The sequence below is a fragment of the Perca flavescens genome, chromosome 22, assembly GCF_004354835.1.
Source record: "Perca flavescens isolate YP-PL-M2 chromosome 22, PFLA_1.0, whole genome shotgun sequence".
Taxonomy (NCBI): domain Eukaryota; kingdom Metazoa; phylum Chordata; class Actinopteri; order Perciformes; family Percidae; genus Perca; species Perca flavescens.
In genome coordinates, this window is record NC_041352.1 from 21,141,154 (window position 1) to 21,164,795 (window position 23,642).

General features: G+C 40.4%; 1 protein-coding gene across 2 annotated transcripts in view; it reads left to right on the forward strand.

Annotated features, from left to right (window-relative positions):
• Window positions 1-907: 907 nt before the first annotated feature.
• map3k15 (mitogen-activated protein kinase kinase kinase 15) overlaps window positions 908-23,642 on the forward strand; it is a 28,388-nt gene continuing 5,653 nt past the window's right edge. The window contains exons 1-26 of one of the 2 annotated variants that reach the window (XM_028570029.1): window positions 908-1,673; window positions 4,584-4,723; window positions 5,005-5,028; window positions 5,504-5,584; window positions 6,311-6,504; window positions 6,921-7,089; window positions 7,188-7,294; window positions 8,548-8,718; window positions 8,813-8,925; window positions 9,303-9,462; window positions 9,879-10,029; window positions 10,132-10,239; window positions 10,874-10,923; window positions 11,319-11,414; window positions 11,560-11,647; window positions 11,745-11,878; window positions 12,298-12,425; window positions 13,329-13,459; window positions 14,073-14,178; window positions 15,734-15,891; window positions 16,078-16,261; window positions 17,153-17,330; window positions 18,010-18,184; window positions 20,051-20,236; window positions 21,571-21,676; window positions 21,821-22,061. In XM_028570029.1, coding sequence (XP_028425830.1) covers window positions 1,370-1,673; window positions 4,584-4,723; window positions 5,005-5,028; window positions 5,504-5,584; window positions 6,311-6,504; window positions 6,921-7,089; window positions 7,188-7,294; window positions 8,548-8,718; window positions 8,813-8,925; window positions 9,303-9,462; window positions 9,879-10,029; window positions 10,132-10,239; window positions 10,874-10,923; window positions 11,319-11,414; window positions 11,560-11,647; window positions 11,745-11,878; window positions 12,298-12,425; window positions 13,329-13,459; window positions 14,073-14,178; window positions 15,734-15,891; window positions 16,078-16,261; window positions 17,153-17,330; window positions 18,010-18,184; window positions 20,051-20,236; window positions 21,571-21,676; window positions 21,821-22,061 — 3,683 coding nt within the window. In that variant the 5' untranslated portion in view covers window positions 908-1,369. The remainder of the gene's footprint in view (window positions 1,674-4,583; window positions 4,724-5,004; window positions 5,029-5,503; window positions 5,585-6,310; window positions 6,505-6,920; window positions 7,090-7,187; window positions 7,295-8,547; window positions 8,719-8,812; window positions 8,926-9,302; window positions 9,463-9,878; window positions 10,030-10,131; window positions 10,240-10,873; window positions 10,924-11,318; window positions 11,415-11,559; window positions 11,648-11,744; window positions 11,879-12,297; window positions 12,426-13,328; window positions 13,460-14,072; window positions 14,179-15,733; window positions 15,892-16,077; window positions 16,262-17,152; window positions 17,331-18,009; window positions 18,185-20,050; window positions 20,237-21,570; window positions 21,677-21,820; window positions 22,062-23,642) is intronic. The other variant, XM_028570030.1, reaches the window with a different exon arrangement.

A 23,642-nucleotide genomic window follows, 5' to 3' on the forward strand; every position in this document is an offset into this window, starting at 1 on the left:
GTCACTCTCACCTCAATACAACTAAAAAAAAAAACACTGTACACTACTGTATCTGCACCAAACAGCAGACAGACAGTTAGAGACTAGCTGGTAAACGTGGCCTAGTGGAGCATTTAGCAGCTAACGAGCCAGATATTTACCTTGGGAGTTGGTAGAGACCATAAACAGCTAAAAGAGAGTGAATACATGACTTACATTCATCAGGTGGACACAAACAATAAATACGACTCCAAATGAATGATGAACAGCCGTTGCAATAGCTGTAAAGAACAAAAACCAGGTTACTTTTTACAAGCCGGGCCAGCTGGATTTGGTCTCCCTTTGTTGATGGATATTCCATCTAATAAGTTTGCTGCATTTGAACTACATGCTGTGAGCTGCTGTTATTGTCCGCATACAGTCTATTTACTTGGAAAATACCACAAAGAGCATTTCATCCTTAGCTATATTAACTTAAAAAGTAGTTAGGTAGTTTAGAATTTGGGTGCCTAATTACTGTAAATAGTCTAAAAACCTGCACACACATAGCATTGTGGTTCCTCTAGGAAGCATAAACAACTTTGCAGAAGTATCCAGAAAGGACATATGGCACTGACCCTATTATGGGAACACTTGTGCCCCCTCCGTCAGAGTGTGATATATTCGCCGCTGGCTGTCAGTACAGAGTACGGCATTACCACGTGCCACCGGTGCAAATCTGATCCAGATTGTATGTAGGGCATGGGTTCCCATAGTCTTTTGGGAAAGTCTGCGCAAAACAATAATACACTTGATCAACAACAATAAATAACTCATGAGGAAAAACTCCTACTAGGCTGTGCTGATTTTATCCGCAGGGTTAACTTAAGGGAGAATATCTTGGCTGCTGTCCCACGGGTATAGAGGAGGGGACCAAAAGGACAACGTTTTATATTTAGACAACCGGAGAGACGGCGATAATATTTCATACTGTGGACAGAGCGGTCCTGATTGTATCCTGCAGTATAAACACGCTCCTCCGTAGTATACTTCAAACTGGACTAAAGAGCCAAAGGAGTAGCCCATAATTTAACTTCTGGATGCATTTTTGTCTCTCCCCCTCTCTCCACATTTCCTCCTCTCTCTCCTTCGCGGATCTAGTCGGATCCAGTCTGGGTGAAGCGGACTTCTTGGTGCGAGATAATCGGCAGATGATGTGAGTTAATAAGGCGAGATGCGGGGTTGACAAACTCAGACGCGCTCCTCTCCAGCGACGGCAGGTGCGCAACAAGTGAGCGTGAGGAGAACGAGACTGGGGGAGACAGACAGAATAAAGGAAGTAACGGGAGGGAGAGGCGGAAAGTAAACGGAGAAGGAAGGAGATAAAGCAGAACCACTTCTGGTTCTCGCTATGGATACGGTGCAGAGCGCACAGGTCACCGACATGGGAGGAGAGCACTCCGCCGGGGTGTGCTTGGTGGAGCGGGAGCGGGGCGAGGTGTCCAGCCCCTGTCCACCGGCCAAGCAACGCTCCCTGCGGGTGGTGTACGTCCTGAACGACGGGCTGAAGTCGGTGATGGCCAGCAGCCCGGAGTCCGGAGCGCTGCAGTGCCTGCAGAGAGCCTGCGACTCAGAGAGCGCGCTGCTCACCACTGTCACCTTCGGACGGCTGGACTTTGGAGAAACATCCGTTCTGGACAGTTTCTACGATGCAGGTGTGTGTTAGTGAAACAGCACGGTGTTGGTCATTTGCAGATTGGGTAATTTGTTTTTAAAAAAAAAGAAGTTGGATGCGCATTAGAAGTTGCACAAAAGGTGTTTATCTGCATGTTGAAATAGTTACTGAAATCAAGTGCTATTGACACAACGGATATGAATAAAGTGTGATTGGGAATTTTTTTGATTTTTACTTAAAACACACACACACACACACACACACACACACACACACACACACACACACACACACACACACACACACACACACACACACACACACACACACATATACATGATACCTTTCTGTATTGCAACCTATTTTGACCAGTAAATCACCTTCTGGGAATGTTCCTTCAATCCTTAACATTATATGTGCAGTAATTCTATTTTGTGATCAATATCATGGTATTTGATAATATATTATAGGCCTATAACTCACTCATCTCACACATCACCATCTTTCACCATTCTAGTGTGTATTAGACGGAATATTTTTGTTTAATTATGGTGTGTTTGAGTGTCAATTTCAGCGCTATTTTAAAAGTGAGAAATGTTTACCTTTATTTATTCAGGGGAGAAAGAGTGACAGTGTGGTGAACAGGACTGTGTGGAAGTTGTTTTTATTATAAAAGAAATCCTCAGTTCCTCATTGGATCACAGCCTTTGCCGGAAACCTGAAGAACTCTATGTGAACTTTATCTAATGCCAACGTTTAAGCAATTTTGGACTTGAATTTAAATGTAGCATTGTAATGAAGCCATGGCATGTTTATGAACAATTTACTGTACATCCGTTACTGTTAGTAGATGTGTACACTACACATGAGGGTACAGATGTGTGTTTTGGAGAGTATAAAAGTGTTTGTGGCTGACGGTGTGGCCAAAATAAATGTTTATTGAAAACATTAGAAGCCACTTCATTATGAAACACATGTGTAATTAATAACATTAATGAAGGCTCAGCACCATTCAGGTTTCCTAGGAAAAAACAGCATGCATTGCACAATGCAAGGTTGGGACTGGTTAAGACAGTGTTTTTCCTGCCCATGTCTGAGAGTCTGCTGTGAGAGACTACTTTGTATACACAGTACAGAACAACATGATGTTAACCTGATATCAAATGCATGCTAGTGTTGTGGCTCAATGACAATCTTGGTTTGTCATACACCACTATAGTCCAGAATCAAATATCTGAGCAACTAGATGGATTGCCGTGGGATTTTTCACAGACATTCATGGTGCCCAGAGGATGAATTGTATTAACTTCATCAGGTCAAAATCAATGACCAAATATCTGCACAACTAAATGACAATCATCAGCCTTAGCTGTAATTTTAATTTTACAGCTAAGGCAGTTAAAACGATGCTAACCGTCAGCATGTTAGCTGTGTCATTGTGAGCAGGGTGAGATTTGTGAAAAAAAAGCGGTGGGGGGGGGTGTTTAAAAAAAATCAAGTCAAAACAAAACATGCAAGCATTTAATCCCCTTTTCAATACCATGGATAAAGTGCCACTCAACCATCATGTCAAGACACTTAAATATGCACAATATACAACGGGAATTTATCTCACTAATCGCTAATCACGCTTGTTCGTTCCTCAGGAATGTTTTAATCCAAACCATGATCTTTTTCTTAAACCTAACTAGTTGTTTTGGTGCCTAATTGTCATCACTGCATGACGCTTACTTTCTCTGGCTAAACTCCACTACCATGGCCCCTGAAAGGGCCGTCATCTGACTGGCGATGCCTGTAGCCGACTCACAGTCACCTATTGGCGGCTAAACAACTGCCGCTGGTAGCCGGCATCCCGGAGCTCTGTAGCGGCTAAATACAACCAGCAGCTGCTGTTTGGATTTTATCCTTCCATATAGCTATAGACTCTTCACGTTACAGCGCTTTACTTTAAAGTTTAAAATACTTCTATTTTAGGTATATAATGGTCTATTGGTGACGTAGCATTGATCACTTTGAGGCGGTGAGGGATACATTTTGTCCCCACCGGGGTTAGAAGTAATTCACCAGAGGCAGGGATGTGTAGACCAGAAAGGCAGAAATCACACCCTGATTGTGAGTTTGTTGGATGCTAATGTTAGTGATTAGTTCAAAAGCACCACTGTGCAGAAGTACTGCCAAAGCATGACTGTAGACTTTCTAATATAGCATATTTAGCTAAAATCTAAATATTCTTTATTAGCACTGCCTTTTCAATCAGCTGACCAGATGTGAACAAATTAAATGTCATTCATGCACACTGTAAGTAGAGTTGTCTACTATTACAATACTTGGTTGTAGATTGCAGGTAAGTATTGCCTCTAGATGAAAGCTGCCGATTAATAAAATGTAGTTCTTCATGTCTGCACACTCGTAGATTTTTGTTTTCTTTATACAGACTCGTATAGCCTACTTTGGCATGCTTGAGGCATCTATGCTGAGTGATGTTTCTCTCCGTTGGAGTCTGCAGATCATAAAAAACTACCAACTCCAGGGAAGAATTCTACATTCACCTACATCCATCTAAAAAGTTTTTCCACGTACAAGGCAATAGAGAAAAACGGTCTTCCAAACTACTCCAGGCAGTAGGATTAGAAACCATCAATAACACATTTTGCAAGCTTGCAAAGGAGCTTTAAATTGTATTTTTGTTGTGTTAAAAACCTAAATGGTTCCTGGAATAACATTTCCAACTTTTATGAAGTCAAGAGGTCAAGAGTCAGCCCCCCCCCCCCAACCCCCTTGTAAAGTTGCAGTGCTTCAAAGTGTCTTGCTCAAGAAATGGATTTAATTTACCTTAAAGTCTGAGAGCTTTGAGACACATTTTGGTGGTGTTGTCAGTGTTGTTGTCACCACCTTTAGGTGCAACCTACTGGTTGTTGACACCTTTGCCGTCTCTTTTCTCTCATTCCAGACATTGCGGTTGTGGACATGAGTGATGTGTTTCGGCAGCCCTCCTTGTTTTACCATCTGGGTGTGAGGGAGAGCTTCGACATGGCCAACAACGTCATCCTGTACCACGACACTGACCCGGACACTGCCCAGTCACTGAAGGTACTCCTGTCGGTGTATTTAGAGTTTGTGGATGCCATTCCTTGGCAGCTCCTTAGAACAAAGTGATCCACTATGTTATTTACAGTACAGTGTGTGTGTGTGTGTGTGTGTGTGTGTGTGTGTGTGTGTGTTTGTGTGCGTGCGTGAGTGCAGTGCTGTTAGGGGAAAACAGCTGTTTGAAGTAGTAACGTAGCACAGTACAACTCAACAGTACAAAAGAATAAATGATCTGTCCAGTCTGTAAATCCGTTCTCACATGCTCTGTTTTTATCTCCTTACAGGACATGGTGGTACAGAAAAACACAGTAAGTTTTTGTGTGTGTGTGTGTGTGTGTGTGTGTGTGTGTGTGTGTGTGTGTGTGTGTGTGTGTGTTTCAGAGTGATTTACTGTCTCGTGCCATTTGTGGAATAAAATTTGTGACAAGTGCCTGTCGTCCTCTCATGTACAAATGCATGCAGGATTTCATATCTACAGTCTCTCTCTCTTTTATTTTACCTTTATTTAACCAGGAAGAGACTCATTGAGATTAAAAATCTCTTTTTTAAGAGTGTCCTCTCTCTCTCTCTCTCTCTCTCACACACACATTCATCTTAGTAACAGAAGTATTGGGTGTCTCTGTATGTGTGTGTATGTGTGTGTGTGTGTGTGTGTGTGTGTGTGTGTGTGTGTGTGTGCGTGCATATGCGTGTGCGTGTGTGTGTGTGTGTGTGTGTGCGTGCATATGCGTGTGCGTGTGTGTGTGTGTGTGTGTGTGTGTGTGTGTGTGTGTGTGTGTGGAGAAGGCCACTCGTCCTCCAGCATTAGGTTTCCCCTGGGTTCAGTTGCCACCAGAGTACAGAGGCTCTGGATTGCACAATAAAGTAGGTACAATGCTGCACCATGGGCATGCTGGGAGATTTTCTCACAGGCTAATAATAACAACAGGCATGGAGGAGAACGTTAAAAACACTGACCTCCCTGATACTGTGTGAATAGAAAATGAAATGCCCTAACAACAGTTTGTAACTCACAAAACCAAAGAAGGATCGAATTAATTTGTATTTCTATCTCTTCTTGGATGAGATTATACAATTTGTGGTTCTATGTCAAGTTCACATATCATACATTTAAAATGGACTGCTCATCCTCTATTCCAAATTGATGCTGAATTTTTATTTTATAAATGTTTTTTGTTGCCCCCCATGAGAACAACAACACTGTCTTTGCATCCACATAACAAGCCTTCATTGATTGCGCACCACCCCCACCCATCCTCCACACAGTTGCTTGTTATTTAGTATTTTATTTTTTACTTATACTTGTGCTGCTGCAATACCTGAATCTACCCTCTGGGGATCAATAAAGGATATTCTTATCTTATGATGCTTCAGTGGTGTACTGATCCTGTGCTCGTACATATCCTCCTCACTAATCAATCTATAATCCCCAATGTCTCCATCCCTTCCTGGACTCCTTCTACACCTGGGATCAGCATCCGGCATGTGTGTGTTTATCTGACATAGCTGTATTTAACTCTGGTACTCACACTCAAATCTGAATGCTCTTTTTTCCTTTGAGAAAAAAATGTTTCCCTTTTCTCCTTCCAGGCATCCAGTGGTAACTACTACTTCATCCCCTACATAGTGACTCCTAACCATGAGTACATGTGCTGTGAGAGTGACGCCCAGCGCAGGGCCAGTGAGTACATGCAGCCCAGCTGGGACAACTTGCTGGGGCCGCTCTGCGTTCCGTTGACTGACCGCTTCACCAGCCTGCTGAAGGACATCCACGTCACATCCAGGTGAGACACATTTAAAACATGATCATACACAAGTTATCTTATCTTATTAAACTCACATACAGGTGGGTAGATGGTATAACCTTAACATGGAGACACTTGGCTCTCTTTTGACTAAATGGACCCACAAATGTATGATTCAAAGAGCACATTGTTTTTACTTTTTCCCAAAAAAGCCGTGGATTTATTTTGATGAGTGAAAACCAGATAAAACATCAATAATACAAAATTATATAAAAAATTTTTTTCTTTGGAACAGGGGTTGCATTTAAAACCACCTACTATACTAGCAGTGCGTAGGCCTACTGAGTTGGCCAAAACATGCAGTATGAAAACCAAAGCAAAATCTGCAGTATGGCAAAACCCCCCGGACTAATTACCCAATGTTCTCTCTCCTTTTTACGGTGTTTCTTATGCAGTGCTTCTTTTAAGGACACCCTGCTAAATGACATTAGGAAGGCCAGAGAGAAGTACCAGGGAGAGGAGCTGGCCAAGGAGCTTTCCCGCATCAAACTCCGAATCGACAACACGGAAGTCCTCACTCAGGACATTGTCATGAACCTGCTGTTTTCTTACAGAGACATACAGGTACATACACACACGTTGAAGAAACAGTGCTAAACACATACATGCATCATATTGAAAACTGAAAGGCAAGAAATAATTTCCACTTATCTGACCACTAGGACTACGATGCTATGGTGAAGCTGGTAGAGACTCTGGAGATGCTGCCGACTTGTGATCTGGCCACGCAGCCCATGATCCAGTTCCACTACGCCTTTGCCCTCAACAGGTAGGCCTACACGGAAACTTGATTTAAAAAAACCCAGGCCTAGAGAAAAATCCATGCATAGTTTGCCAAAGGAAGCTTTTACTGCCAGCTCCAGCTTGTGAGCTGGCTTTTACTGCCAGCTCCAGCTTGTGGTCCCCAAGTCAAGACTTAAGACTCGGGGGGACAGGGCCTTTTCTGTGGTTGGACCTAAACTCTGGCACGTCTAAAGACACACTTTTCTTCTTTGGCTTTTAATTCTGTGTGAGTTATGTGGTCCACTGTGGTGTTTATTCTTTCTTTTATTCTTTCTATATTTTATATATTTTTTATGAATTGTTTGTATGTTCTGAGTCTTCTGTGCAGCACTTTGGAAACTTTGTGTTTGTAAAATGTGCTATAGAAATAAAGTGAATTGGATTGGATTAGATTGCCAAACATTTCGTAATGCAAAAGTCATAATTCCTCTTTTGAATTTTTTATCAATAACATTTAGATTTTTACTTCTACTTTGCAAGGCTTTGGATAGGTGGGGAAACCTGATATCCTGATTTCACAGATAACATGAAATGACCACAACCTCTAAACGCAGAATTACAACGTGCTGGCAAATCATGTTAAAAAATGACGTGCCTGAACTATGCAAACAATTTAGGTTTAGGCAACAAAACTACTTTGTTAGGTTTAGGCAACAAAACCTGGTTAGGTTTAGGATGAGATCATGGTTTGGGTTGAAATAATTGAAATAATTAATTATAAGTTTGTTAAGTAACTCAAGTTACTTACATAAGTTAAAATACGTTAATGTTGGCTTTTGATTTCACACGGGAGACAAACAGCATTCACCTAGGTGAAAGTCCTGTTTGTTCGACCCATCTCTCCTCCCTACAGACATTTAAAGTTTAAGCTAACTGGGGAGGTCACAGCTAGCACTTTGCTAAAGCTTAGCTAAATCTATTGACTTTTATTTTCCTAGCTGTTACTTTAATTGACAGCTATATACCCATTTTGATCAACTTGGTAAATCAGTTTAATATTCCACATAACTAAATAAGGCAGTAGCTAAATCCAATTATCCATCCTTGTTGAAAAAAAGGGCTAACATTTAACTCTGGCTAACGGCAAATCAATTAGCAGTAACTGCCATTTCAGCTTTGGACTCCAGTGGAATTCATGTAATTTTGGTGCTGTCAAGCTATCTTTAAATCACATAATTGAGGATTGTATTAAATTGTGGATTTTATTTTATGTTAATTTATACATCTGTTTGGGTGCAGGAGGAACAGTCCTGGTGACAGGGAGCAGGCTCTCAGAGTGATGCTGCAAGTATTGCAGTCGTGCGAACATCCAGCGCCGGACATGTTCTGTCTCTGCGGACGGATATACAAGGACATCTTCCTGGACTCAGACTGCAAAGATACCAAAAATAGGGTCAACGCTATACAGTGGTATGAACACACACACTCGTTTATGCAGTCTAATGCTGAGAATCCTTAATTTTCTAAAATATACAACCCTAATTATTGATTATTTTTTGTGCAGGTACAGAAAGGGTTTTGAGCTGCAGCCAACTCTCTACTCTGGTATCAACCTGGCTGTCCTGCTCATAGTTTCTGGCCAACAGTTTGAGAGCTCCATTGAACTGAGAAAAATAGGTGAGTGAAACCTGAACATAACACCCCCACCCTTTGATTAATTTATCAAGCCAGCACACAATGCCTAAATCAAGCTAGAAGCACCCAAAAAGAACATTTTTAAATGTGTCAATTGCATTCAATAGGCCATTGTTTACCTCATCTATTGTATCTGTACCAAGCTAAATAGTTAATTGATACAGTAATTGCAAACTTAGCAGCTAGCATCCAAAATAAATGTGAACAAAACAAGCTAGCTAGGCTACAAAGCCTGCTGCATTTAAGTATCCTAATGTACATGCTAAAATGAAGAATGCAGAGATTGCTAGAAAACAATTTTGGTAAAAAAAGAAAAGATATTATATTCTATAAATATTTCACACTTCTGATGTCTTTAGGTGTGAGGTTGAACAGTCTGCTGGGGCGCAAAGGTTCCCTGGAGAAAATGAACAACTACTGGGACGTAGGCCAGTTCTTTACCGTTAGCATGCTAGCTAACGACATCCCTAAAGCTACTCAGGCTGCTGAGAAGCTCTTCAAACTCAAGCCGCCTCTTTGGTAAAGTTTATTCTATGTTGTCAGTACTGTTATGGTGCATTATTACTGCATGTTTGTTATCAGTAAAAAGTATTCCAGAAGAACAGTTCGCGGTGTGAAAAAAAGTACTTTTTATGTTCTAAGCTGATGTCATTATCAAAATAGTTGTGTCTTAACGAGTGTTACATTCTCCAATCCACAATTTGACTCTTATTTGTGTGACGTATTTTTGATTAAAAAGTGGTTCCCATTTCCTTTCAGTGGACTATAAGCACAAAATAAAAATCCAAATAATGACCAACAATTTGAGGAAATTGAGTGTATTTACAGGGGAATAGATATGCTCCTGAAAAAGGTTGCTGGTCCCTTTATTGTTTTGTTCCATTAAACATGCATATTATTTTCCAGTGATTTTTTTCATGTGTATTTTCTTCCAGGTATTTGCGGTCGGTGGTGCAAAATCTGCAGCTGATCCAGAGGTTTAAGAAGCAGACGGTGGAACATTCTCCCCAGCGGGAGAGGCTCAACTTCTGGATGGACATCATCGTCGAGGCCACGCAGGGAACCACCAATCGACTGCGATTTCCAGTACAAACACACATTATGCAAACACTCAGACATATTTGATCTGATATTCAGAGACTCATGATAACGTGTCCGTCAATTTTTCTTTTTCTATTTGTGTTACAGGTGTTGATTCTGGAGCCAACTAAGGTTTACCAGCCGTCCTATGTGTCCATTAACAATGAGGCTGAAGAGAAGAATGTCTCTATTTGGCATGTTTCTCCTCCTGAAATGGTAAGAACATCACCATAACCAAATGACCCTCCTACTCTTTACCACAGCATTTCATTGCATTGCCCCATTGACAATTAACTTAATTAACCCGAGAGGAAGCGCAGAAAACAAACAACTTTGTTTTGCCTTGCTGAGGTGAAAAAGTTGGTGTATTGATAAAAGCTAAATGTGATAACCTGCAATGGAAATAGATTTAAAGAATAAATCAAGACGTAAATGAAGCTCGTACCTTAAACATCCACAGAAGTGACAAAAAATGGTGGCATACGAAAACATCAGATCTGTGTGGAACGAGAGACCATAAGAGACTAATTACATCATCGCATTGTGTCCTTTTCTTTTCAAATGGTTTAATAGCACCTGACTGAAGAATTAGCACAAAAACTATCTATCTTGATGAATCAACATCCTGATATTTGATCAGTAGTGGGTGGAAATGCACATTAATTCGCATTTTCAATTGCAACATTGTTTTTCGAACTTTGGTGAAATTTGCTCTACATTTGGATGGAAACTTAGCTTCTCATATCAAGAAGTAACATCACACATATGTTATCCTTCTGTTCCCTATCCATTTGTAAAATGTTATTTTTTTATTTTGAAAATAAAAAAACTTCATGCCCTTTCATTTCAGAAAGGGATCCATGAGTGGAACTTCACAGCAATGTCCATCAAAGGCATTAGGTATGAATAAGTTAAGCTGGATGTGAATAAAATGAAAAAGTTCCCAAACTGAGCGGTATGTTGGACACGATGCAGCTTTAACACAACATTGTCACTGTTTATTTTGGTTTATTATTACAAGAGGTACAAAGTTAATTTCTGCTCACAAACTAAACTGAACTAAGTTTTCTGTTTACGCATAAAACAATCTTTTTTTGAGCTTTTTATGAGAGATGAGCTACAGTTTGCTGCAATTCAAAACAAATTATGGGACGCCCTAAGTTTTGCTTGTACCTTAAAACGAATGGACTGTCTAAAATAAGTTTTTGTAATTGTGAGAAAAGATGTAAAATTACAATGAAAGACAAGAAAAAAATAATCTAAGCTTTCATCTACTCTAACTCTTCTGTCTGCAGCATCAGTAAGTTTGATGAGCGGTGCTGCTTCCTCTACGTCCATGATAACTCAGACGACTTCCAGATCTACTTCTCCACTGAGGAGCAGTGCGGTCGGTGAGGACACACACCTCTAGATGTGTCTGTGTAGGTGTGTGTGTTTGTCTGCGTTTGTGTTCGTACAGTACGTATGTGCGATGGTACTGCAACATGACCTGATGGCCAAGAGTTGGAAATAATAATGTTAAAACGTTGTGTTAAGGTTCTGTTCCATGGTGAAAGAGATGATATCTGATGGTACGGGGAACGCCGTGGAGCTGGAGGGGGAAGGAGACGGAGATACACTGGAGGTCATCAATATAGACATTATTTTAGAGTACATATATTTGTTTATAACTACAGTTTATAATTACTGAATGTGTGTGTGTGTTTCTGTGTTTTTTACAGTATGAGTATGACACCAATGAGACAGGTGACAGGGTGGTGTTGGGGCGGGGCACCTATGGAGTGGTGTACGCCGGGAGAGACGTCAGCAACCAGGTCCGAATTGCCATCAAAGAGATCCCTGAGAGAGACAGCAGGTAGTTGTGGTTGTGTAACGTAGGAAAGCTTTTTTGCACACCTTTTGTCGGGCAGGTGCGTAGGATATGATCAAAAGTAGCAGATCAGAACCTTAGAGAAAGTCCCGCACACTGACCATTACGCAATCAATAATTTACTTAGAAAAATACAAGGTTTCGGACCTTCCTGAAGGTCTAAGACCGAAACTTTGTATTTTTCTAAATAAATTATTGCTTGGGTACTGGTCAGTGTGCGGGACTTTCTCTAAGGTCTGGTTGTGTAGAAATATGATGACCTGTAGTGACCCCTGGATCGAAACCTACCACGTTCAACATTCACAAAGTTGTAAAAAAATGTGTTTGTTCTAGCAAACTTTATCTGGATAAATAAAGGGGGGAAAAAAAGCAATTTTGGTTCTTTTTCTCTTTGTGTGAATTAGGTACTCCCAGCCCCTTCATGAAGAGATTGCCCTTCACAAGTACCTGAAGCACAGGAACATTGTTCAGTACTTGGGCTCGGTTTCCGAGAACGGATACATCAAGATCTTCATGGAACAAGTGCCTGGAGGTGCGTTTGTACGAGAGAGAGGGAGAGAGAGAGAGAGAGAGAGAGAGAGAGAGAGAGAGAGAGAGAGAGAGAGAGAGAAAGAGATGTTAAAACAATTGCACAGTTACGGTACAGGCCAAAACTTTGGACACACCTTCTCACTCAATGCGTTTTTTTATTTATTTTCATGACCATTTACATTATAGATTCTCACTGAAGGCATCAAATCTATGAATGAACACATATGGAATTATGTACTTAACTGATGAATGTAATAACTGAAAACATGTCTTATATTTTGATTCTTCAAAGTAGCCACCCTTTGCTTTTTTATTAATAAGGGAAAAAATTCCACTAATTAACCCTGAAAAAGCACACCTGTGAAGTGAAAACCATTTCAGGTGACTACCTCATGAAGCTCATTGAGAGAACACCAAGAGTTTGCAGCGCTATCAAAAAAAGTTAAGGGTGGCTACTTTGAAGAATATAAAATATAAGACATGTTTTCAGTTATTTCACACTTTTTTGTTAAGTACATAATTCCATATGTGTTCATTCATAGTTTTGATGCCTTCAGTGAGAATCTACAATGTAAATAGTCATGAAAATAAAGAAACACATTGAATGAGAAGGTGTGTCCAAACTTTTGGCCTGTACTGTACGTGAACTTGTTTGGAAATCCTTAGAAACTTAGAAATGCATTGATAGAACACCAGAACAAATCAAAAATACTGTCTACTTTGTGCTTTACTGATAATTTTATCCTGTGCAGGTAGGTAGATATTCTTGATTCATGATGGCAAAATTGTCTACTTCAGAGATCGATGCTTGTGACCTCTCGGTTACTGAGCGGTCTCTCTAACTGCTTGGTCATCTTCCCATTTCATGATAGGTTTTGGACACTCCTTCTGTTCCTTTCTCCAGGAAGCCTGTCTGTGCTGCTGAGGTCTAAATGGGGTCCGCTGAAGGAGGCGACTATAATCTTCTACACCAGACAGATCCTGGAGGGGCTCCGATACCTGCACGAGAACCAGATCGTCCACCGAGATATCAAGGTACAAGGCAGCACGTCAAAGGAGCTCTTTGTACAATGTTTACACAATATTCCCTTCTTTGCCATTATTACAAAAAGACAATATTCCTGATTAGCTGTTTACATGGATATTAATTTTTAATTATTTTTCGTCAGTGGTAGACTTGTTGGACCGGGCGAACACCGAACCCCCTCTTTCATTCCTTCAACCACCTTCTTGAAAATGTCGCCGTTGCGATATTTGCGCAAATCCAAAAACCTGTCCATATCCAACTTTTTTGCATCTCTCCATCATATCTTTTATTGATTATGTGTATATTAATCTGTATTACGGTATTTGTATACAGTATGTGTAAACCAATAAAATACAAAATACAACTGTTGCAAACTGGGGTAAAAACTCCAATTCAGATGCATATTCCAAATGTGCAATATACATGTCCAAAGACTGCTTCTAAAACTCAAATAATACCAGCATATCACATGTCAGAAAATGCTACATTCAGAAGAAGACCTGTATAAGATTCAGAATATTATCATATTTGGAATAATAGTGGAATGTTAGTGTGCATGTAAACGTACTCACTGTGGTGTGGGGGTGATTTAATAGTAATCTGCTGCTGTTTCTCCATTAGGGTGATAATGTGTTGGTGAACACCTACAGTGGTGTCTTGAAGATCTCAGACTTTGGTACCTCGAAGAGGTTGGCAGGAGTCAACCCCTGCACCGAGACATTCACCGGTAATATCTTGTACACAAAAACATACATATTTTTAACTGGCATGTCCGCAAATCCCCAGGTTACATTTTTAAATTAAAGTTAAAAAGTTCATGTTTTTTTATATGTCATATGCACAACGATGGCAATGAAATTCTTTGTCCTCAGACTCCGTCCAACAACGCTCATACAATATGTCTAAAAAGTACACATGACATAAACAAAAAATAGTGCAGAAGTTAAAATATAGTAATAAAATATAATATAAACTAAAAATAGGGCACTCAGAGAGTGCAGACCTCCAAGACAGCCAAAAGCCCTAATGCTAAAACGATAAACGATAAAAAAAAACTACTCATTCTTTTAACATAAAATGATTTTCAATCAACTAAATCATCAAAAAATAACACTGTATACCACCAGATAAAGCTTTGTTTAATACACAATATTAAGTACTCCAGTAATGTCTTAGAGAGAAAGAAACAAGACAGTAATTCAGTCTGGACTGCATAAATGGAGTCATAGAAATGCTGCAGTCTATGAGTGTAAATATCAACTGACCCTCAAAATGTCAAGAGCCACTATCAGCCTCTATAGAAACACTCAGACATAAGAGCAGAGAGACATTCATTGACCATCTGGCCTTCTCCAGCAGCCAGCGAGGTGTGTAATTAGATTAGCTAATCAAGCAGAGGCAGAAGGGTGTTTACCTTTCATTAGCAGGTGTGTGTATGTGTGTGTGTGTGTGTGTCCTTATCTGTCTCTCCTCTGACTCCATGTTTTTTTTATAGCTCTCTCTGTCTCTCGCAGCATTTAGAGTAGACTAGAAATGCCAAATCTGCTCAGAATTACTGACTGCAGACAAAATACTCAAGGATCAAATGAAATATAATTAACAAATTCTTCTGAACTCAGTTTTTGGGACTAAAATATCTAAAATCTCACGTCTTCATTTATTAAGATTAGCTATGTGTTTAAATTTAAATGTGTTTACATTTTTTTTTCAATATCTCAGCTTCAGCTTGTGAGTCACTAATGCTATATTACTTGATTGCCTTACAGCTGGAACACACCGCAAGCATAAGTGTCGCGTAGATACGTGCCTGATCGTGCACCTGGCCATTCATACCGGTCACGTCTCTCTCTCTCTCTCTCTCTCTCTCTCTCTCTCTCTCTCTCTCTCTCTCTCTCTCTCTCTCTCTCTCGAAAGAGACAGGATGAGTGGGGAAACTGTGGTAATTGAAGCCTATATGTGGCTGTGTGTGTGTGTGTGTCTGTGTGTGTGTGTGTGTGTCTCTCTCTCTCTCTGTCCGTCCGTCGGTCTCTCTCGCCGTGTGCCTGATCGCGTGTCTCGCTGTGAGAAGTCAAGACAGTCAAATTCACCATAAACATGGCTGTTTTATTTTTAAATGTGTCTATTTTGGTAAAATATCCGGCTGCACTGTGGTCTTCCTGTATGTGATATACCTGTCTGGCTTGACACATATGCTATCGTGCAAGAAATAGAGGAGACGCCGAAACTATTATCTGTAAAAAAAATTACTGTTCCAGGTCATCATCTGCATCTGTGTCTTGCAGGTACTCTGCAGTACATGGCTCCAGAAATCATTGATAAGGGCCCTCGAGGGTATGGGGCCCCGGCTGACATCTGGTCCCTGGGATGCACCATTATAGAAATGGCCACTGGAAAGCCTCCCTTTCATGAACTGGGAGAACCACAGGCGGCCATGTTTAAGGTAGGTATTGCCTCTGTGTACATGTATTTCCCTCTACATGAGGTTTTGTAAATGTTGAATAAAGACATAGATATATTTATTATAGAAGCTGTAAGTCTTTTGTTAGGAACACCTACTCTCTCGGCGACTCCTTAAACAAATTTCCAGGTCATGATTCTTTTGTGTAACTGTGGTTTTATGTTACAGGTGGGCATGTTTAAGATCCACCCAGAGATCCCTGAGTCCTTGTCTTTGGAGGCCAAGTCGTTCATCTTGCGCTGCTTTGAGCCGGACCCTCACAAGAGAGCCATCACCTCGGACCTCCTCAAAGACACTTTTGTCAAACACAACGCCAAGGGCAAGAAGAGCAAGATTGCCTTCAAACCATCAGGTAAACACATACACACATGTACAAAAATAAAGCACAGGGAGCATGCTATTCCACTGTTGACAGGCACTGTGTATCCAGTACTAATAAGTACCTAAAGTCTCTCAGATAAACAATTTCTATGGGATGTTCCTAGAGATGGAAAAATAACCTTTTTTTAAAGATTATATCTTGGGCATTTTAGGCCTTTATTTCTATAGGACAGCTTAGACTTGAAAGAGGAGAGAAAGGGGCAATGACATGAATAAAAAGGCCGCAGGCTGGAGTCAAACCTGTGTCGAGGAGTAAACCTCTATGTATGGGTGCCCTCTCAATAACTTAATTAATCCCCAGAAGAGAAACTAATTTGGTCGCCCCTTGCACAGTGACAAATTAAAGAAACACAAGTTACACTCAGCAGACAGCATATGAAAGAAACACTGCCAGAAGAATAGTAAGTAGCTAAGGAGCAGAGGGACTGTACATGTGCTGTCTATCCGCCTCAAATGTAGTTAAGTCAGGAGAGATTAATTGAAAGGTGGGCTTAAGAAATCTCATTTATTTGCACAATAGTAACAAAATAAATGCAAGAACATTGAGACAAACTGAATGTGATCTGGAGTGAGATTCCTGATGAAATAATTTGATGGACCAATGAGACGACTAGTCCTGATGAAAACTGGGGGTGAAAGTGGGTTGGTCCAGTCAGGAACTAAAATTACCATTGACAGAAGCAGAGAAGGTTACAGATTTTAAAGTTTGACAGCAACAACATGATTGGATAATGGAGGTCATGGCTAAAATCTGATTGGTTCAAAGGAAAAGTGTGATTGACTTGGACGTTATGTAGAAAAAAACCCTCTCAAGAATTACATAGATTCCTTCCATTCTTTTCTAAACTGACGTTTTGTGCAGACTACATACACAGCGTTTCGCTGCCGGTGCAGTTGCAGTTTGAGGCCACCGGGAGCAGCAGCAGTGAACACGGCTCCGTGAGCCCAGACTGCGACTCCAAACACGATGTTTTCTTCCAGAAGAAGAAAAGCTCTGGCTCCGAGAACCTGCTCAAACCCACCAACTCCAACTATTTGAGGTGTGTATGTGTGTTTGTGTGCAAGTTAGCTGGGTCAAGTTCTCATATTTCTTAGATATCTTGAATTTGATTTGTCTCAGATCCCACTGCTTTGCAGAATTTGCATCATTAATTATCTTTACTGGCTCCAGCACAGATGTTAACTTAGAAAATTCCACAGTCATGCTTATTCTGAATGCAAAAATATATTACATACTCTGACAATATAAAAACCTACTGCAAATCTTGCTGGGACCGTACAGATCATGTGAGAAGATGGGAATGAGTGTGTGTGTGTGTGTGTGTGTGTGTGTGTGTGTGTGTGTGTGTGTGATCTTTTGGTGGCAGGTGGCTTTATTGTGCCCAGTGTGCTCCGCTGCCTTTTACAACACGGATATAATGAGGTCTAATCAGTTTACAAGCTTCAGCTGGCGGCTGAGCACACACGCACAATCTCACTCACATCTGCACGTGCACAGACATGTGTGTGTGCGTGCATACGTTCACAACCTGCCGCGCTGACTCATGCTGCCGCTGCACTTTCCTGGGCACACATAGTAGCCAGGAGAGACTTGTATCTGTAAATAAAGTGGACGCCGCGTCACGCTGTTGTAAATCAGTTGTGTGCTTTCATGTGTTATTTTATATTGCAGTGAGATCACTTTGTGTGTGCGTGTGTGTGTGTGTGTGTGTGTTGCAGTGTTCCAGATGAGGGTTCAGTGTCGGAGGACCGCAGTGTCCCCCCCTCCCCTGAGGACAGGGACGGCGGTCTGTTCCTGCTGAAGAAGGACAGCGAGAGACGGGCCATTCTGTTCAAGGTCCTCAATGACGACCAGGCAAAAGTCATCTCCAACCTCAAGGAGAATTACATCCAGGTGAGTGTGTGGCAAAGATTCACTGCATCTTTATCCCCACCATGAGCCTCATTCATAAAATAAATACGTTAAACAAACTAAATGAATTAAGTGGTAAACTGATCTGTAAAAAGTCATCTTCCGATGTTCTATGAAGGAATAAAAGCAACACCAATGTTTTACCACAATTGTGTCTTTTTTCAACACACAAAAGTGCATGCAATTGGAATTATTCGAGAGATGTTATAATCTGGAACACTGAACAGACAAGGCCTTTTTTGATGAATGGTTAAAGTTAATGACGGACATTACCTCTTTTGAATCCCTAATTGCAAGGCCAATAATTTCAAAGGGAAGATTTATGAAGTCTGGTCTCATTTTTTAACATAACACATTTTTTAATACAAAATGTGCTACTTTATTTATATTTACATATTATTTATTCTTTGCCTTGTTTTGTATTACATTGTTTATCCATTGGCAAACTTAATAGCAATCTTGAATTACAAAAAAAAAAGTAAATAACAACAAATAGTTAGAGCCATTTCAAGTTGAAGTATATACAAATTGATATATAGAAAAGGTGCTAATTATTAACATTTTAGTGCACTTCTCCATTTAGCTCAGTATTAGGAATGTTTAAGACACTCTGATCAGCTAAGCATAGAGTACAGTTTGGAAACCCAAATAATAGACAGTTAAAACATCTCACAAGAGCAAATCGCCCCCCAAAAATGAAAATAAATAAATTAGATTTATGCAACATGTGGCCATGTTTAAGTACATATGCAGTTTCTGTAGGGTCCCATTAACTAAGGTAGTGATTCTCAAAGTGGTGTCCGGGAACCACCAGGGGTCCTTGAAGAGGTTCCAGGGGGTCCACAACAAAAAGGGGAAAAATGTATTTTCATTATGTTTTCATCCATAAGTAACACAATGACTTATTGTATGACTATTTTGCTCATGCGTTTCATTCACTTTCTATAATAAATCATCTAAAACAGAGGTGTCAAACTCAACTTCCCAGAGGGCCACACTGGAAAAAAAGAATCACATCAAGGGCCAGACATGTACATTTTATTGATGTGCTTTATTTAATCGAAAAAAGTCAAACATCTTTTATTGTATTATTGCATGTCTCATATAGTCTTCTCACTTACAGCTTGGTCGACATAAAGCCCCAAAAAATGTAACTTAGCCATCAAAGAAAAAAACGACACAAATACAACGGGAAAAAACATAAAAAATGTGACAAATTTATCTATCAGGTAGGGGACCCTGGGACAAAGTCTGTGGTCTAATTTGTGTCAGTTTAAGGGTCCTTGATGTGAAAAAGTTTGAGAACCACTGAACTAAGGCATTAATTCAGCTGAGTTTTCTAACCCATCAGTGCACTCCAACTGCACTATTGAGTGTAAAAAAAAAATCCAATCACATGATATTTTCATCTAAAACTTAGCATGTGAGAAAAGGAGCCTGCATTCTCTACCACTGGGTGGCACAAAAGTCATATGTTCCTACAGAAGTCCTACAAATAAGGGCTGTGATGACAAATTCACAATTTAAGATGCTTCAAACTTGTATTATTAGTTGTCCCTGAGAGTTAATAGTTATGCTTCATGTGCAGTGTCTTTTTTGTAATTAAACTTTGCAAACCCATTCAGTTCCATACATCTTTATCACTACATATGAACAATAACGCTCACAGGCTCAGTAAGCTTAAATCCACGCTTGTCTAAATTCTATTGGATTTCTGTACGTAAATGTGTGTGTGTGTGTGTGTGTGTGTGTGTGTGTGTGTGTGTGTGTGTGTGTGTGTGTGTGTGTGTGTGTGTGTGTGTGTGTGTGTGTGTGTGTGTGTGTGTGTATCTGTATGTGTATGTATAGGGCAGTGAAGAGCTCCAGCTGTCCGTCGAACACATCAAGCAGATCATCTGCATCCTTCGAGACTTCATCCATTCCCCAGAGCGGCGTATCATGGCAGCCACCATCTCCAAGCTCAAGCTGGACCTGGACTTTGACTCCACCTCCATTAACCAGATACAGCTGGTGCTCTTTGGATTTCAGGACTCGGTCAGCTCACACATGAACACACAGCTGAGCAAAATGCACGGGAAAATATCCTATACGACACATGCAAACTATTATGAGCATATGTAATTAAAAGCATTGTTGTTGTTTACTACACTACAGGACAAGAGATGTTGGTTGTCGTGTGTGCATTTCTTGGTGTACACAGTTGTGTGTACACCAAGAAATGCAAATCAATCACTATTAAGTGTCAGTATGATGTTTATCCAATAGAGAATCCTTATAACTTATCAAACGTTTTATTTTGGATAACAACGAAAATATTCAAAGATAGGACTTCCTATGAAGTGAACCTAGCAAAAGATCTAACTTCATCCAAAATGATGCAGACAAAATTGTAGGAACATTGTCCTATGTTGTCCAAAAATCTTTTGTGAGGAAAACATTTTTTTTTTATTAGATTTAAAGTGCCCATATTATGAAAAATTCAAATTTTCTGGGATTTGGGGTGTTCTTTTGTGTCTCTGGTGCTTCCACATGCATACAAACTTAGAAAAAACCCATCCATGCTGTTTTGAGTGAGTTACGGGTTTCTGAATGTAACCTGCCTTCAGTCTCCGGGTGAGCTGTTCAAAATCTGCACGGCTTTCTACGTCAGTAGCCGAAACGAGGGGGCTAGCGCTAGCATGCTAGCGGTTAGACCCCTCGTTCTCAATGGCAAAACACTGCTACAACACACACAAGTTCACCATAATCTACAAAAGAACTACTTACATGTCCCTGTTCTGCAGGTATTCCACGCAAAGTTGGAAGTGTGCCCTTGTTTAGAAGAAGTCTCCCGGCTAATCCTGCCTTGTAACTGAGTGAAGTTAGAGAAACAGCTGATGTGATCCTTACCTAGCTACTGCGCATGTGCGAATCCCAACAAAGATGGTAAAGAAATGAGAGGTCTCACTCTGTAGCTAAAATAGAGACCTGAACACACAGGGTGAAAAGAGGAGCTGTTGTGCAGTACAACAAAAATATGGTGTTTTTTGAAAATTAAACCATTCTGGTACAACCTCAAAATACAATTATGAACCTGAAAATGAGCATAATATGGGCGCTTTAAGTCTAACAATAAATTATTAATAAATATATATATATATATATATATATATATATTAGAGATAGATATATATATATATATATATATATATATATGTATGTAAATATCTTTTACCCACTATGTTTAAACTGTAAGTTACATATATGAGTGCATAAATATCAAATTATCTCTCATGAGTGTACAGTATGTGTAATGTTCAGGTCAGTAGTTAGAGAATCATCTTAGGTCTGAATATCTGTCCTTGTTTGTTTGTGTGTGATGTTCTCAGGTGAACAAAGTCCTGAGGAACCATCACATTAAACCCCACTGGATGTTTGCTATGGATAACATCATCCGCCGAGCTGTGCAGGCTGCAATCACCATCCTCATACCAGGTCAGAAGTCTGGCCTTAGCCTTTAGCGCCATCTAGTTGACACCAGCGTGACTTTATGTCCTTCAACTGCATGGTTGCAACAAACAATAATAATGACTATTCATATAATGCTACAAGGAATTAGTTTACACGTGTCTTTGACAGAGCTGCAGACCCACTTCGGCCCAGCGTCAGAGTGTGAGGGAGCGGAGAAGGAAGACGAAGTGGATGAAGAAGAAGTAGAGTTTGGTCCTGTTTTAGCTCCACAAGCTGACGACCCTGTGCCGACCGCTGACCCCACCCACTCTGCGGCCAGCACGCTAAACTCCACCCACTCCAAGGAGCATCAGCGTTCGCATCATCCACTGGGTGCACAGCTGGGGCGGCTCAAACAGGAAACCAACAGGTGCGTGCCAAAACACCCACATACAGACGTAACAACACATTTAGTTAAAGACGTTTCAATAAAACAATTGTCTTATTATTCAGAATAAAAAAAAAAAAGAAGTGGAGGGAGTGCCATTCAAAGATGTCAACACATACTGCACAACACCTGCTGCAGGCACATTGTATGAGTGGGAGTCAAGATGATGAAATTCCACTCATATCCTTCGTGACTAAGGAAGTGGAAAAGTCAAAGAGAATGTGCACACGCAAGCACACACACCCACACACATTCATGCATGCATTGTAACGATTCCAATAGCTGTGGGGCTTTGTGTGATTGATGTTTGTCACACATGATGTTTGTCACAGTGGTGACAAGTATCATCAGGAAAATGTATTTAAAGTATTAAAAGTAAAAGTACTCAATGCAGAAAAGTCCTCACATTTTAGAAACTGGAAACGATCAAAACAGTTCTGTCAATCAACAGTGTTTAATCGGCTAATAGGTTAATTTATAATAAAACATATTTACTAAACTACATGGGTTTTGTGTGCAAAACTCTTACTTTGCAAAGTAACAAGTAACTTAACATGTCAGAGTAATGTAGTGGAGTAAAAAGTACAGTATTTCCCTCTGAAATGTAGCGGAGTAGAAGTAGAAAGTGGCATGAAAAGAAAAGACCAAGCAAAGTACAAGCACCTCAAATTTGTACTTAAGTACAGTACTTAGTACTTAAGACTTAATACTTAGTAAATGTTCTTAGTTACATTCCACCACTGCTAGTATCGATAACAGAGTAGCCTACTTCCTTGTTTACTGCTGTACCTGCAATAATTAAAGTGCGGAGGAGGAAAACGATACTAGGATCGTAAATCTTCACGAAAACATCTATACGTGTTTGATGTGCTTTAGATGAGAAAATAGTTTCTATTTCTGCCTTTCACAGATCCGTTCCGCTCTCTTTCTTTGGTTGCCTGAGTTTGCAATGTCTCTACTGTACAATGAGTAATTCATGTATAAAACATTAGTTCTGGTGCAATACAGCCGGACTGGAATAGGGCCTTTGCACAATGTTCATTACAGAAGTATTTTTGGAGGTATTCTAATTTTTAGAACATTGCTTTCTGTAGGTTGGAGCCTATCATTGTCCTTTGAATTCAAAAGCATTCGTAGCCCAGCATGGTCTTGGCTAACATTCACACACCTGTAGCTCATATGTGTCATGTCGTTTGCCATTAAAGTGTCTGTGTTTTGTTTTGTTTTTTACCTCAGTACCCTGATGAAGGCTTTTAGTTGAAATGCAATAGTGTCAGCAATGCATTATTAAACACTTTTGATTATACTCAGGGAGAAACATTGGACAGAACCAGGCTCTTGGTGGGCGGTTGTCTGCCGGTGCCGGTTGGGGATGTGATGAAGAGTGGCAAATATAGTCACAATAAAGATAATGGAACTATGACTAGAAATAGTAGTTGTTGTAGTAGTTCATGGCGTAGCAGGGCACTGCAGGGTGTAGCTGGACGTAGCTGGACGTAGCAGGGCATTGCAGGGCGTAGCTGGACGTAGCAGGACACTGCACGGTGTAGCAGGGCATAGCAG